This window comes from Sinocyclocheilus rhinocerous, unplaced genomic scaffold (genome assembly GCF_001515625.1).
Source record: "Sinocyclocheilus rhinocerous isolate Xijiao unplaced genomic scaffold, SAMN03320098_v1.1 scaffold1411, whole genome shotgun sequence".
In the NCBI taxonomy this organism is placed as follows: domain Eukaryota; kingdom Metazoa; phylum Chordata; class Actinopteri; order Cypriniformes; family Cyprinidae; genus Sinocyclocheilus; species Sinocyclocheilus rhinocerous.
In genome coordinates, this window is record NW_015653601.1 from 8669 (window position 1) to 24072 (window position 15404).

Below are 15404 nucleotides of genomic sequence, written 5' to 3' on the forward strand. Positions count from 1 at the left end.
AGATGAACTTCTGATTGTGTTACACATATAATTCCTATGAGTGGCGTTTGCCCAATTTTTGCAGATAGTTATGTCACATCACTTTATGGTAATAATATGAAAATTGTAATGACAGAAATTATCAAAATCATAAATTACAACTTTGCACAAACAGCATTATTTTTTTCCCGTATGTCTCTCATGTTAAGACTTTTTTTTAACATTTTGACATTTATTGTAGTGCAGCACCTTATCCCATAGACTCCCATTATAAATTCATTACTATAAACATATTTTTGTTTCTACAAACTGAGGGACTTTGTCTTGCATTACATTGTCTTCTTTTTTATGATAACCCCACCTGTTTGGGAAGTCCACGGATCCTGCAAGCTCCACGTATTCCATGTGAAACACACTGGAGAATGTGTTCTGTAACATAAGCAGAACAGTAATTACTTACTCTACAGTTTCACTCACAGAGGTAAACTTTGAGGAGGTTTAACACAGAGGTAAGCCAGTATTTCTGAGGCTTTTTAATGCTATTAGTGTCTGGCTGCCTGTGTAAACTTAACATTGAATATCTGCAGTCACATAGCACACACATTTCTGGAAGGGTTAGAATTTTCCGCTCATGACAAGTAAATAGTTATGGAGCATGGTTCAGTGCGAAAAGCATTCTGCAAGCAGTCAAAACAAAAATGTTCACAATGGACCTGTGCAATAATCAAGGAGAAATGCAAGAAATTCATTTCCACATTCCAGACCACATAACAGACGTTGAGTATGAGTTTGTTGACAAACTTGTCTTTCTCTTGCAACAGCTGCTCTTTCCTAATTTGAAGACACTAGAAGGACAGTGTCTTAATAAAATAAGGTGCCATTCGAATGCAGTTCAAGAGGAGAAACCTGCCTCAGTTAGGAAGACTAGTTGATTGTAGACCTCAGTTTTTCACAATGGTTAATCTCTTTCCATAACACTCACTATGACTGGGACCTGGAAAATGAATTCATCAAATTAACAAGCTTTCATATCTGGACTATGGTGCAACTTCCAAAGACTATAAAAACGTTGTGTCAAGATGAGGAAAACCAGAACTTTTCCTATGAACAAAGTATGCAGAACTAGGTTTCTAGGTCAACAAATGTTTTTGTTTGTTTGTTTATTTGTTTTTTTCCCCAGCTCAAGCTTAATTTGAATATAATGTTGGTGTGAAAGGGCCTTAACAATGACATCACTGTAAGACTTGCATACAGATGTGTGATTGAGTATTCCTATAACTCAAACAGTACAGTGTGGTGCCATCAACACCAAGGTAATTGGTTTGATTCCTAAACTGCATGGATTAAATGCAATGTATATTGCTTTGAATAAAGCAACTTATCCAAGCAACTTGTTTTGCATATTGAATAGTGACTGGTGTTGTCCTTTTTGCATCTGTTTATCTATAGCCTCCTTTATGCTGTAAATGCATTGTCATGTTATATGACTGTGCACTGCTGACATAAAACAAGAGCTGATTGCCACAGCCAAGATTAAGGCTCTTGTGATGCAGCATAAAGCCAAAAACATAAGCTTACCTATTGTAAAATGTGTTACACTGTTGTTTTGCTGCTTTGCAAGCACTGGTATTTCCTTCAGAAAATGTAATTTGAAATATCTGGTATTTTGGGTACATGAGGTGCATGTGTATTTGTTGCCATATTTCTTTGGCAGAGGCAAATAAGGAAGAAATGTAAGTGTTGTTCTCTGCTAGTGAGTCTGCTATAAAGGAAGCAAGTGTTTCTTAACTCTCTCACTCAGCTATGGAAATATCCAACACAGCCTCTCTTTTATATTGCCTAAATGCTGCACATTAGAACTGGTAAACTATAAAAAAAAAGCATAATCTTATTGGGGTAAAATGTAAAAGAAAAGGTTGCTCTTTAATTATGTCACTCTAAATGAGTAAATCATTAAAAAAAAAATTTTCTAAATGAAACAAAAAAAAAAAATTGCATTATATGTAATTTGATCTTCTAAACAACCCCATAGCTCAGTGGTTCTCAGTGTTTTGTTTTGATTTGTTTTTTGGGCCACTGTTTTAGAACATTGCGAACCATAATCTTTTTCAAGTAGTAACCAGTATCAGCTGAATCTTTGTCCTGAATCATTGTTGTAAACCTGCCTTAAATAAGCTCCCCCACCAAACACCTCTAAGCCCCTCTTTCAAAAATATTGCATGCTGCGGTCCCAGTGTTCTCAATACGCCTCCAGTGATAAAAGCTGCTATACTAAATTGTATTTTAGAACATCTAGTCTCAACTACAAGCAATTTTTTGCTTTAGGCTAAAAATACAGATTTCAAAAAGGCATGCTGTTTGAAGCCCAAGCTTAAATTTTTTCAAGCATTCTAAAGGGATATTTTGGATAGCCAATGTCTTGGTCACACCAAAGAAATACAAAACATGCTTGATATTCCCAAGTTTTATGATCACACACAAATTTTTTGAAAGTTTTAGTGAAATAAATGTGATGCAATGTTTTGGTCTTACAGCTGTTTCCCTGTCAGAAATGAAGACAGTGCATTCTTGGGCCTGCATGAAAGACAAGATAGTGGCCACAGTTTTCCTCAGTAAGACCTCCAAAGACTGCTGCTCCTCAAAGATCAGACTAGCCAGATCCAACAACACCTACAAAACAACCCCAAAAATGATCACTGCTTATAGCCAAGTTACTGTTTAATCACACCTATACAAAATTAATTCTTACTAAAATGTGGAAAAATACCTGGTTTCGCCTGTTCTCCAGCTGTGATGTCTCATAGAGCTGTGCATTGTGTAGCACTATGCCAGAGAAAGCCAGGTATGAAGAAAAGTCCTGTTGAGATGAAAAATAAACATATTATTATAATAAAATGACAGAAACTATAAAATAAAATCAAACTAAATGTGCAAAAGTTTTCACCCTCTCATCCTGTTCTGTGAAGGCACTGTTCTCTCCGCACCTTTTATTGATTGCTTGCGCCACTCCAACAACCTTTAAGCATTAATAAGATATAGCAGTCAAGTTTTGATAGTACATGTTGCAAATACTGTATAGCAGATCAGACATTTTTTATGTTTAAATTCATCTCTCACTTCTTCTCTGTGGTTTTTGATGGGCAAACACAAGATGCTCTGCGTCTTATATCCTGTAATTTGGTCCACTTCTGCATTAAACCGTGGATCCTGAAGGAGAAAAAAAAATCAACCACAATTCCCATTTATCCAGCATTCTAATTAATTATGACTTGCAATATGTAGACAATGTAGTTTTTTTTAATAATTCAAATCAATAGTTTTTTCTTCTTATGCATCCTAGAAATGCAACCTAGACACAAATGTGACCCTGGACCACAAAACCTTAAGTCGCTGGGGTATATTTGTAGCAATAGCCAAAAATACATTGTATGGGTCAAAATTATCCATTTTTCTTTTATGCCAAAAATCATTAGGATATTAAGTAAAGATCATGTTCCATGAAGATATTTTGTACATTTCCTACCGTAAATATATCAAAACTTAATTTTTGATCAGTAATATGCATTGCTAAGGATTTCATTTAGACATCTTTAAAGGCAATTTTCTCAATATTTAGATTTTTTTTTGCACCCTCAGATTCCAGATATTCAAATAGCTGTATCTCGGCCAAATATTGCCCTATATCCTAACAAACCATACATTAATGGATAGCTTATTTATTCAGCTTTCAGATAATGTATAAATCTCAATTTTGAAAAATTGACACTCGTGACTGGTTTTGTGATCCAGGGTCACAAATGTAAAAGGAATAGTTCACCCAATATAAATAAATAAATAAATAATCTCATATATATTGCATTTGTTTATTCAGTGTTGAGCTCTTTTGGACCGCTCAAACCACAGAGTATGGTATGCTTGGTTAGAATGCCTTGGGACTTTGTGTCTGTTGTTGTGATACCACCAGCCTATCAGCACTGTCATGACGTCATTTTATTCTTCATTTCTTGTGGCTCAGAAACAACTGTGTCCCTGAGCACAGATGGCAGATTTCCAACTGTGTACGTCTGGGGGGGTCCTGCAACACTCAAGCAACTGCAGTTCTGTTTGGCACCGTTACCGGCACCGAAATGACATACTTCAAGTAAACAAATATGTTGACAGATGATGTTTAATGGCACCTTGAGGACCTAGTGTTCTTTCTTAATTTTACCCTGTTCTGATATGCAAAAACATTATCATGATGTTTTAAATGGTGATGGTGGTGACTGCTGAATTATTCCTTGAATGTTCATATGAAACAAGTCTCAGAGGGCCATTAAACACTTGAATTTCATTCCAAACATGGTTAAGGATTTACCTTAATTTTAATTTTAGTGTTTTAAGATATTAAGATCTTCATTTTAATCTTTTTTTCCCCTTTCTCGTTCTCACTCTCTTTCTCTTTACCTCTTTTTCCTTTTTCCTCTCTCTGTCGAACTGAGGGAAGCACAATTAAACTAAATTACAAAGAGCTAAAAATACCTGCTATCATTATACAAACTGTTGGTTAGCAACTGAATTGCATTTAAATCTAATCAAAGGCCTTAAGAGACATAGCCTAAATTGCGTTTCTAAGGAAAGACTTTATTAGTGTTAGGAGGGTATTATAAAGCAGTACATTTTATTTCAGTCTCTGAAACCAAGGTGTGTCCTGTACATGACAAGGTAATACAGAGGAATCAGATAAGAGGAAAATGCTGTCTGAAATCCTGTGTCTAATTACTGAGATAAGCAGGTAAATCCAAACGGTTGTCTATCCACAGTGTCATTATAAGTTCAAAGGGCAATGATGCAATTTGAGGGAAGAAACACAAATTTGAAATTCTTTTAAGGACTGGACCATCTTGTTAAGACACAAATACCTCAAAATACAAACAAGAGTGTGTATTATGTCATATATTAATTTTTACTGGATTATTAGCACTTTTTTTCAATGTGGGCAAATAAACTTTCAAACAAGCATTATTACAAGAAGAGCTCATTTGTTTTCATGATTTTTTGTTGATGTATACCAATATTTTCTATTTAGTTTATTCAATTTGTTATTCAGGTTAATTGAATGTATTTAAATTTTAAAGTTTTCTTAAAGTTTTCTTAGTCAATTATCAACAAATTAAGTTTTTCCCATTTAGAGTCTTTAAGGAATAAAACACTAGAATGGCAAACAGCAGGTGAAATCACACAAAGCCTCACCTCATATGCATTCTTGATGTTCAGAGGCTGTCCGGTGGCTGCCACATATCCCACAATTCCTTTGTTCCATTCTAGGCGAATACCACTGTTGGAAGCCTCCTCAAGAGTGGATCCTTCTGCGACATCAAAGAGCCGGCTAACCAGGAACTTCCTGTTTGAACTGTCCTCTCCAACCAAGAACAACGAATAGCGGTCCGCAGCTATCAGCTCATGAGTGTGTAAGAAGATCTTGTGGCAGAGGGCAGTAAGGTCCAAGTGACTTGAAACATCACGTACAAGCTCCAGCAGACGAGCACAGCAGTCCCCATTTTCGTGAACTCCTGAATTCATAATACCTCCACCCTCATCTGTCCCATTGCCTGAGCCAGACCGCTGGGGTGGAGGAAGTGGCATCTGCACCCTTTCTGTATCACTAAGAAAAGTAAGCGAACCCTCAGCGTCTTTCACAACAATGGGGCGAAGCGGCCTATCAAACTCAGATGCAGAGATCTTTCGTGTAGGGGTGGATGGAGCTGGACTTGGAGATGGCGCATCAGTTGGATGGAGGGCCGATAAAGGTTCTGCCGGGGGTTTTGATTCTTCCCTAGATGGCTGAATGGAGTGGACACGCTCAGCAAACCAAGCGTTGACCATTTCCCTTAAAAAGAAAAATATAACCAAAAACATTAGCTCAGCAGTTTCTTGACCTAAAAAAATTACAAATACAAAACTGAATCTAAGTAATTACCCAGTCTGATTTGGTAAATTTGATTAATTTATACCCAATGAGTCTCAAAGTCAGGTCACTTGGTATTTATCTTGGTAATGCAACCAGGCAGCTATTTCGTAGGTAACAGTCATACAAGGTCAGCTTCTAAAATCTGCCCTCATAAATTTTCCTGTATCTTTCAGGCTGATCAAATTATTGTGCATGCATGTATACAGTAAACAAACTCAATAAAAAGGCTCTTTTAATTGAAAGGTGGGACTACTATTCCCAACGCTGCCATATGGCTTCCTTCTATACTGTCTCTGCTACTCATCTGCGTTTCAACTCATCTACCAACAGTTGGCCTAGCAAGATAAAACAGCAATGTAGAGAATTTTCACAGTTCACCTCAGTCATTTCAAGGTTTTATGCGCAGTTTGCTGGACTCATCTATATAATGAACTGTTACAAAGGTTCTATGTTACATTCTCAAAGTTTTCATTAAAAGTTGAATGGGACATTGAGTTTAGCAGCTCAAATGGAAACCATTGGAGTATATAACAACCCACAATCATAACATTTGCTGATAGATTATTTCCAAATCTGTCAAAACAACACTAACATACTGCCTTATATTAAACTAACACTACAATGAAAGCATTAAAATAGCCTATAACAAATGTTTTCAATTAAATTTTGTTTATTCAAACTCCAACATAGTCTCAGTGGACTCAACCTAAATTGTTCTTGGCTAGAATAGTTTAAATAAATAACATTCCCCTTGAAGAGACACCATCCAACCATTTCCTAAAATTAGTAACTTCCCCATCTAAAGTTACTTGTGCTAAGCAGTCTTAATTTATCCCAGCCAATCAAATAGTTAAGATTTGCATTGGTTGTTTTTCAGTGGCAATAAATTAATTAATTAATTAATAAACAATTAAACAGACAAACAGTTGGACTGGTGTTAGAGTTAAATATAATTGATTCAAAGCAAATAAAACTCAACTTTAAAAAAATCAATCAATCAATCAATAACAAATTTTGGGGATTCCCAAAGGAAAGGGCAGAGTATTAGGTGCTACACACAGCCAGGAGCAGCACAAGGTTTGGTAGAATTTGTTCAATTCTTAGTCTCAATCTAATTCTAAACTACTTTTGTGTTTTGGCAATATGGGTGGCGAATTTGTATGAATTCCTAGGATTCATACATTTTCATTTGATCTGCTTACACCCCACGTTTTTTTTTTCTTTTTCTTTTTCTAAAAATCTTTTGTATGAATCAAATCATACACATTCATATGAAATTGCAGAATTGTAAAATAGTTGTGTTTTCTAATGAAAGCAGGTTGCCTTTTTAATAATTTGATAATTTATTAGCCTATGTCTGTTCTTCTTCCTCATTATTTCACCATTACTGGATGTAATTTTCTGAGCACACAATAGGCTAGTTGTCTGTACATGTAGATGCTGGTGTATTAATTAATCTGATATCATAGTTAAGGCAACTTATTTGTTTAAAACTCTGCATTAAAGTGCATAAAGAACATCAAATCAAATCAATATATCAATCATTTCAATATATAAAAGTTGGTATTGATTAAACAGTGTAAGCAATGAGTATACATCATAGCTGTGTATATCAACTCTGGGAAGCTAATGATGTCAATGACGGGCATATGTCAAATAAAACCACCAGTACAATGTGAAATGATATGCTACTCACAGTCTCAGATATAATTGCTCTCTAATAAACGAGTTCAAGTTCCCAATTATGTTTACATCAGAATACACAGGAAAATGTAAAATGATTATGACACATTCCTTTACAAACAACAAAAAAGGTAAAACAGCTAAAGTTAAAGTTGAATTGAAGGCAAATATTTGGCGATGATGAGAACATGCAACGGTCTGTACAGCCTCATTACAGGACTAAGTTACGTCTTTAAACTGAACTAACAATCTACGCCTTTGAACTTACCGAGAAGCCTTTCGTGCAAAATAAGAATGTGCGAACTCTAGGTTGTCGTCAAGCCAAGCCTCCATCATCCTTTCACTTTCGGGAGGATAGACCTCCATTCCGCCTACACAGATCAGCCGGTGGATATCATCCGCCTGCTCTCAGTCTCTTCTGATGTTCAGTGAGTCACAAGCACACTTCCACCACAACCAGCCACCGGCGTCTAAACTTGCCCCTTAAATTAAAAGAAAAACTATCACAAGGCAAGATTAAACAAAACTCTTTAAGCTTCTTACCCATTTGGAAGGATACCTCCATATCAGACCTCAATTTAAGTGATTATGATTAATCACAATTGTAGCTATTTTTGTACATTATTAGTAGCTTGTGTCACATCAGGCTTTTTTCGTCCCATTGGCGCTTCTTTTATGTATAATTTATATACTTTTCACTGTCGTTTGATATTAGGAAATAAACTCCTCACAACCACTTCATCAAATCAATATCCCAAGGATACCATATGGGTAGTTGGCATGACATGTCAATTAGTGATTGTAGCATTCAAGCTACATTTAAAAATATTTTAATCAACATTTTACAGATATTACATTGTTATCATTTACAATTGTTATACATACCACTTTTTTTATAAGCTCAGATAATTAAAAGTCAGCATGGATTTAGATCAACTGCAAAAATAAACAAATAAATATTTATTTTAATGTCAGTTTAATGTTTACTACATTAACCTAAAATGCACTTTGCTTTATGGCCTACATGCAGTATACAGTCTAACACAAAATATTTAAAAAATGTCAGTTTGTCAATTACCCATATACCATTGGGTTTTATAAAAATAACAAAATTCAGAATCCTTACCAGACATCCGTCCCTTATATTAATATTGAATAGCCCCATCCCACCCCTAAGCACTGCCCCATCTCTGTACATAATGGTGTAGCCTTACCAGCAGATGGTGCCTCCTTCTCTCCTGGGAGAGGAAGATACCACTGAAGGCATATGTGCTCTCTTGGGTACAAATGTGATTCCATTGTATACATGGTGGCTTGGCTGAGCTAATGATGGGCTCAGGAGAGACTATGTCAGCGAGAGTGAACGGTATTGGAAAATGTTTCAATAAAACTTTTTTATATTGTTTTTTTTTTCAGTTCATTTATCAATGGCTGCATTTGGCAGGAACTCCAGTAACTTCCCACTATCTTTCCACAGAAGATGGAACTTAGGAGTCATGTCAGGACATGCTGGGCTTATGGTGGGATTCCTGTAGCTCCCATCTACGGTATCACATGCAACTTTTACAGCCTTCAAGCACCATTTGTCATGGTGTCCCCAACTAGATGTGCATGAACACACAAAGTCAGCTAGCTGGGCTGAAACACTGTCCAGATGTGGTCACTCAAGTCACTCTAAGCTAAACTACTCGGTTTGCCTTTCAGTCATAAGTCAAACAACACTCTATCCTTCCACATAATTCCCTGCACTACATTAAACAGCTCAGCCGCTATTGTAAACCCTAAAGTCAGTGCTATGGAGGATAGTGCTGGATGGAGAGAAGTCCTGTGCAGTCCTCCAATGGAAACAATTTTGAGTGCTTAGTTTGTCCTATGTAGCGCTCAACAAGACAAACATGGCAGTCAAACCATTTATTAACAGCAGGTTTAATGGAGACAGAGGGAATGGGATTGAAACCGGGGTCAAAACCTTTAAAACAATGGTATAGGCCTACTGCAGAGACGCAAGTGAACGTGCCACTGGATGCAGGTAATGAAAGTAACCTTAAAAATTCCACTAAACACACATTGTCCGAAATTTGCCTTTGCCTGTCTTTAGATGATACCATGAGATCAGTTAAAAAGAGTTATTTTGCTCGACAGTGTTTAGATTTTTGTGTCTTATCAAGCCTTTTATTTAAGTTTTTAAATTTTTTTCATGATATCCAGATGAGGTTCATGCAAAAAACATAACCACGGGAAGTTTGCATGATAGGACTAGGTGTTATAATCCCAAAATTAAGCACCATTTAGCCGCACCATAGAACATTTTCTCCTTCGCTGTAAACAAAACACAGCGAGACGCAGCAAGAAGCTAGCGATAAGTTTTTACATAATCCAGTATATTATTTTGAAAATTAATCTAATTTGGGTGTAAATTATGGAGTATCTGACCCCCTAATTGAAGCTTGAGTCCCCATAGAAAGTCAAAACAAAACATTGGGGAATTTATGTATTTAAATGTGATTATAATATTTTTTAAATTATAAATTATTATTATTTTTTTTTTTTAGATCTCTCAGTGACCACAAAAATGAGCTTACGATAGTTTAGTCAAGCTTAGTTAAGTAAGTCAAGATGCATATTTTCTCCTGGCTGCAACAGTCTTGTCTGCTCAAGCCCTTTTTGTAAAGACTGTTATTAGACAAAACATAAAAAATGGTTATTATTTATCCTTTTATTATAGATTGAAATCTCACAGATATATAGCTAAAAGTTAAAATGTTTTGTCTTTTAGTTCAAATATAAAAACCTTTTTAAATAGCAGACCCCCTTGAAAGTTATTTGTATAATTTGCAAACAGAATGTGCCACCTATTTCCCTTTTGATTCAATACATGCAACCAATTATCCATAAATCTTAACAGTTAAAGGGATAGTTTACCCAAAAATTTAAATGTCAAAAATTTTTTGTGGAACATAAGACAAATAAAAAAAAAAAACAGTTTTGAACAGTTTTTTTTTTTTTTTTTACCATACAATACAGCTTACTGTATACAGCTTTAAAACAACACAAGGGGAAATGGTTCTGGGTGAACTACCCCTTTAACAATTCCTATTATAAATACATGCACTGTTCACTGTTCACAAGTTTATATGCCATGGCATGCACATCAAGACCTTAGGTATGCTCTGCGGGCATAGTTACCTCCAGCATGCACAGAATTCTCCTTAATATCAAATCTCCTCTAGCACCATGGAGGGGTCACAAGTAGGGTATTTCGGAGAAAATCTGCTGCAGAAGAAAACTTCCCCAGTGAACAGTTCTGAGCTCCGGTTGAATATTGTTAAATATTTTTGGAGGTAGTAGAGGGGGTTTCAGGGGGTTGAGTCTTTCTTTCTGAGCTTGACAAACCACAGTGCTATCCCTGGCAAACATCACAAAGGTCTAGAAAGATTTGGAATAAACACAAAAGAAAGTGTGCAAGGGGAGGGCTTACCCCCCCCTTACATTCAGGTTGTTTAATGAGATATATATCAGGATGTTAGCAGAGCCTGAGCTAAGTTGAGCTGTGGTTTGCCTTTTGCAAAAAGCTTCTCTAGTAACATTTAAACTGCAAGCAAATCTCTTATGCTAACTTAACTGGAATACATTGCCATCATCAATTAACATTCAAAAAGACATTATGTAAATTACCACCGCATAAATGAACTAATAATGACATTGCAGTGAATGTTTCTATTTGCTTGCACACCATCAAGAATATAAAACACCTCTTTCAATATGAATTAAATATGAATTGTAATTATATCTGTGGTGCTTATTGTTGCAAAACTTGCTGTCATATACTTTTTTTTTTTGTCACTATTAAGTTTGATGACTTTTTGCATTACATGATATAAACATCAGCAGATTTGAAAATGTACTATACAAATTCACTATAAGTTACCTCTATCACAATTTTTTTAAAGAAAAAAAGACATATCCTGGTCTAGTACATACTCCACTAAAATACTTAAAGTAATAATAAAAAAATAAATAAAAAATGTTTTATTTTAGTAGAGTATGTAGTAGTAGATCACAATGTGTAGCACATACTCTACCAAAATACTAAGTATAAATACAAATTATACTTTTAGATGACAGAGCAATTTAAAAACATAAATCCACGACACATTACACCTCTGGTTATTAAGCCTCTATATTGTTTCCAATGGGAACAACATACAGTAGGCTGTCTTCAAGACTTTGCTGTCTGCTGTGTCTGGAAATACGTTAAAACATCCAATTCATTTTGATACTTGTCAGATCCCCAGTTATCGTTGTGATTTATAACTCTATCTCTATCTCTTCAGTTTAAACAGCTGTAAAATAGGGTGAAAAGTAGGTCTTTGCTAACAATAGAAGTACATCTGGAACACATTTGTTGGTCCAAACACACTGCATTATTGGTTACCTCTATGTGAACCCCATTTTTTAAAACTTTGGTCATAGTTTGATGTTGAATATAATGCAGATTTTATGGATTGATGGGATTTGTCTCAATGGATTTTTTTTTCTGACCTTGTCCTTCATCTACCTTCAATGCTAATTTCTACTGCCAAATGACATTTCTCAACATTAGCAGGTTATCACAATAAAAAAAACAACAACAACAACAACAACATGTAGACAGAATAGAAACAACTATTTAATGAGGTTGAGGTTTATTTTGTTTTTCCACTCTAATGATGTACAGGTATTCCTCTGTGCGAGCTGTTAATTCAGGGGAAATTGCTGATGGAAAGAACAGAGGAGCTCATTTCAGTGTGTGAAAAGACTCTTGATTTCCCTGAGGCAGTGTCCAAGATTTTGTCACGCTTCTTTCCACACACAAACAAAGGCTACAACCCCACATTTAGCAAACACTTTTAACCAAAGCGAATTACAGTGCATTCAGGTTATATTCTTTTTTATCAGTATGTGCGTTCCTGGGAATCAAACCCACAACCTTTTGCGCTGCTAACACAATGCTCTACCACTGAGCCACAGGAACATTGTCGCAGGAGTTGTGATGTGAAGCTAAGTTTGTACAAGTGGTAACACTTTACAATAAGGGTACATGAATAATCATGTACTAATGCCTAAATTAATACTTAATTCACCATATACTAATGATTATTAAAGGTGTTAACTAATCATGAACTAATGAAGAGCTATCCTTAACTACGACTGGAGTCATATGGATTCACGCATAATTACATGATTATTCATGTACCCTTATTGTAAAGCGTTACCGTACAAGTGTAATCAAAGACAGGCTAATACATCACAAATCTATATTAGGCTGATGTAATAAAAGTATGTCTATTTGTTATTCACACAACAATTGACTGAAATTAGACAATGATTAGGATCAATGATTAGGAACATCTGCAGTCTTATCTGGAAACATGAAGTAATAATTATAGAATTACTGAAATCCATTTTTCTTTCAGTAGAGGCTCATTGCTTCTTTTTTGTGATGTGCCGTAACATATTTTGGCTGATAGCCATGTGCACTTGGTCAATTAATGAAAGAGTCAGTGTGTCAGTCTATCAATAGCTTTGTCAAAGAATAATGAGTACTTGTTGTGTAAAATGTTTAATACCAGTCTTTAAATTGTGTTAGCCTTTACCACATATGTACTGGCATTATATTGACATCCATATTGCTTTTATTAATTTCTGAGGGGACAGAACTATGGAAAATGCACCCTTGAGTAGGCTACGTAAAAAAAAAAAAAAATGCGTTCCCTATGAGCTTTTGCAAAATAACCAAAATATTAAAAGTGACAATCATAATATGCCAGATGGAGAATAAAATATGAATCAATGTTATCAGTACAAGATGTCAATAATCATATATTTAGGACAGGGTATATGATGAGCAAGACTGAGATACAAGTATAATTGTTTTGCTAAGGCTGGACCTGGTTGACAAATCAGGGGACACTGCCAGATATGATGTGTGCAAAGAGAGATAGTAAGATAGTATTAAACTCCATAGTTTAAATGAAAGTACAGCTAAGGCAATGCATGAGATGGCAGAGAAAGCCTCAAAGACATTCCCCACTTCACGTGTACTGGTCTCCACCTTGCTCCCACGGCTCGACGTCCCACCCTCTGAGATCGATCAGGTCAACGAAGAGGTCCCTCACTCCTGTTCCAGTCTGCCCAACGTGCACTTAGTCCATCACAGCTCTGTAAGACCATGGCGCCTGTATGACGGGCTCCACCTGAATCAGGATGGAGTCAGGATTTTTGCCAAAGCTATCAAAGATGTTGCCCTTGGACGCTTCTCAACAACTGGCTATAAAGGAATAAAAAGAAATGTGAGAATGCAGCCATTCGAGCCATCTGGACCTTCATCTCGCTCAAGACCACCACGAGACCTTCACAGACAACCCAGGACTTCAGGATGGTCTCACAGACAGCAGGAGAGTCAGCTCTACACTGAAGGCCGATCCCAGCAGACACCCAGCTATGCCCAGGTACTGTCACAGCAGACGCCCTCATCATCTGCTCAGGAACTTCCCATTAGTGATATGGGAGAAATTAAACGATAGTTATTTTATTTTATTTTATTTTTATATTTATATTATTTTATTTATGAAAGGTTTTATTTTTGGTTTTGCCTCCAGATAAACAGCAGTATTGCTTAATCGCTGATCATATCAAACTGTTAAATATTAGCTTTTGGAATATTCAGGGTTTGTGCTTTAAAACATTTGGATTAAAAAGCACAAACACAGATTTTTTAAATAGCATCACAAATGTTGACATCCTAATTCTAGCAGAAACATGGTGTAGATCAATGTCCTGCAAGTTACTCTGAAATCATAGTGCCCTCATGGAAACTCAACTCAATACATCGTGGTAGAGATTCTGGAGGTTTAGTCATATGGATAAAAAATGACCTTGCCCCTTTTACATCACCAGTACAGTAAGGCAAAAATCACCTTTGGTTAAAATTGGATAAAAGCCTTGGAATTCTAGATAAAGACCTTTTTATATGTGGAATTTACATTCCTCCATCAGATTCCCCATACTACGATGATGAAGTATTCCACACTTTACAAGAAGAAATTAATCAATATCAAACTCTGGGGAAAATTTTATTATGTGGAGATTTAAATGCTCGAACTGGTTCAGAATTAGACTATATATCAAAGCTCAGTCACCCCTGTCTGATCACAACCAGATCAATCTTTTCATTAAAGGGGAAAACATCAAATCAAGGGAAATTCATAAAAAGCAAATTCATCTACATAAACTCAAAAAAACATATAGATGGACTCGTAGTGCTGCTGAAACATATATTAAATTATTGAAGTCAAATGAAATAGTCAATTCCATAACATTGTTTAACAATTCAAAATATGATAATAATTGGAAAGGAATAAATTTAGCAATTAAACATATTAATGACATTTTTGAACTTATTCGGTTACTCCTAACAGTACATTGACTGAACTGCTAAAAGAGACCGATGATGGGATGTGCACGAGCAGAGCAGCTGGACTGAGTCTCGTCCTGCTGGGACACGGCATCACAGTATGGTAGGGGCGTAACATTTCCGTCACACGCTTGAGGTATTCGGCCAATCACAATGCACTGACTACCACATATAAACACAAAAATAGAGCTAAACAAAAACCCCATGGTGGTTTGACCATGACTGTAAAACAATAAGACAAGAGCGACGATTTATTTCAAATCAAAAACACAAAGATCCAGTCAACTCAGAATTACGCTTAAAGCACTCAGAACTTCTGAAACAATACACAAACAC

General features: G+C 35.9%; 1 protein-coding gene across 1 annotated transcript; it reads right to left on the reverse strand.

Moving 5' to 3' along the window:
• Window positions 1–340: 340 nt before the first annotated feature.
• Window positions 341–8015, reverse strand: LOC107716498 (cGMP-specific 3',5'-cyclic phosphodiesterase-like; the record flags this gene model as incomplete). Its single annotated transcript, XM_016522978.1, has 7 exons — window positions 7881–8015; window positions 5212–5848; window positions 3097–3186; window positions 2924–2995; window positions 2747–2836; window positions 2512–2649; window positions 341–408 (listed from the first exon to the last, which is right to left on the reverse strand). Coding segments are annotated over exons 1-7 (1193 nt in total), but the record flags the coding sequence as incomplete, so codon positions are not given.
• Window positions 8016–15404: the final 7389 nt, after the last annotated feature.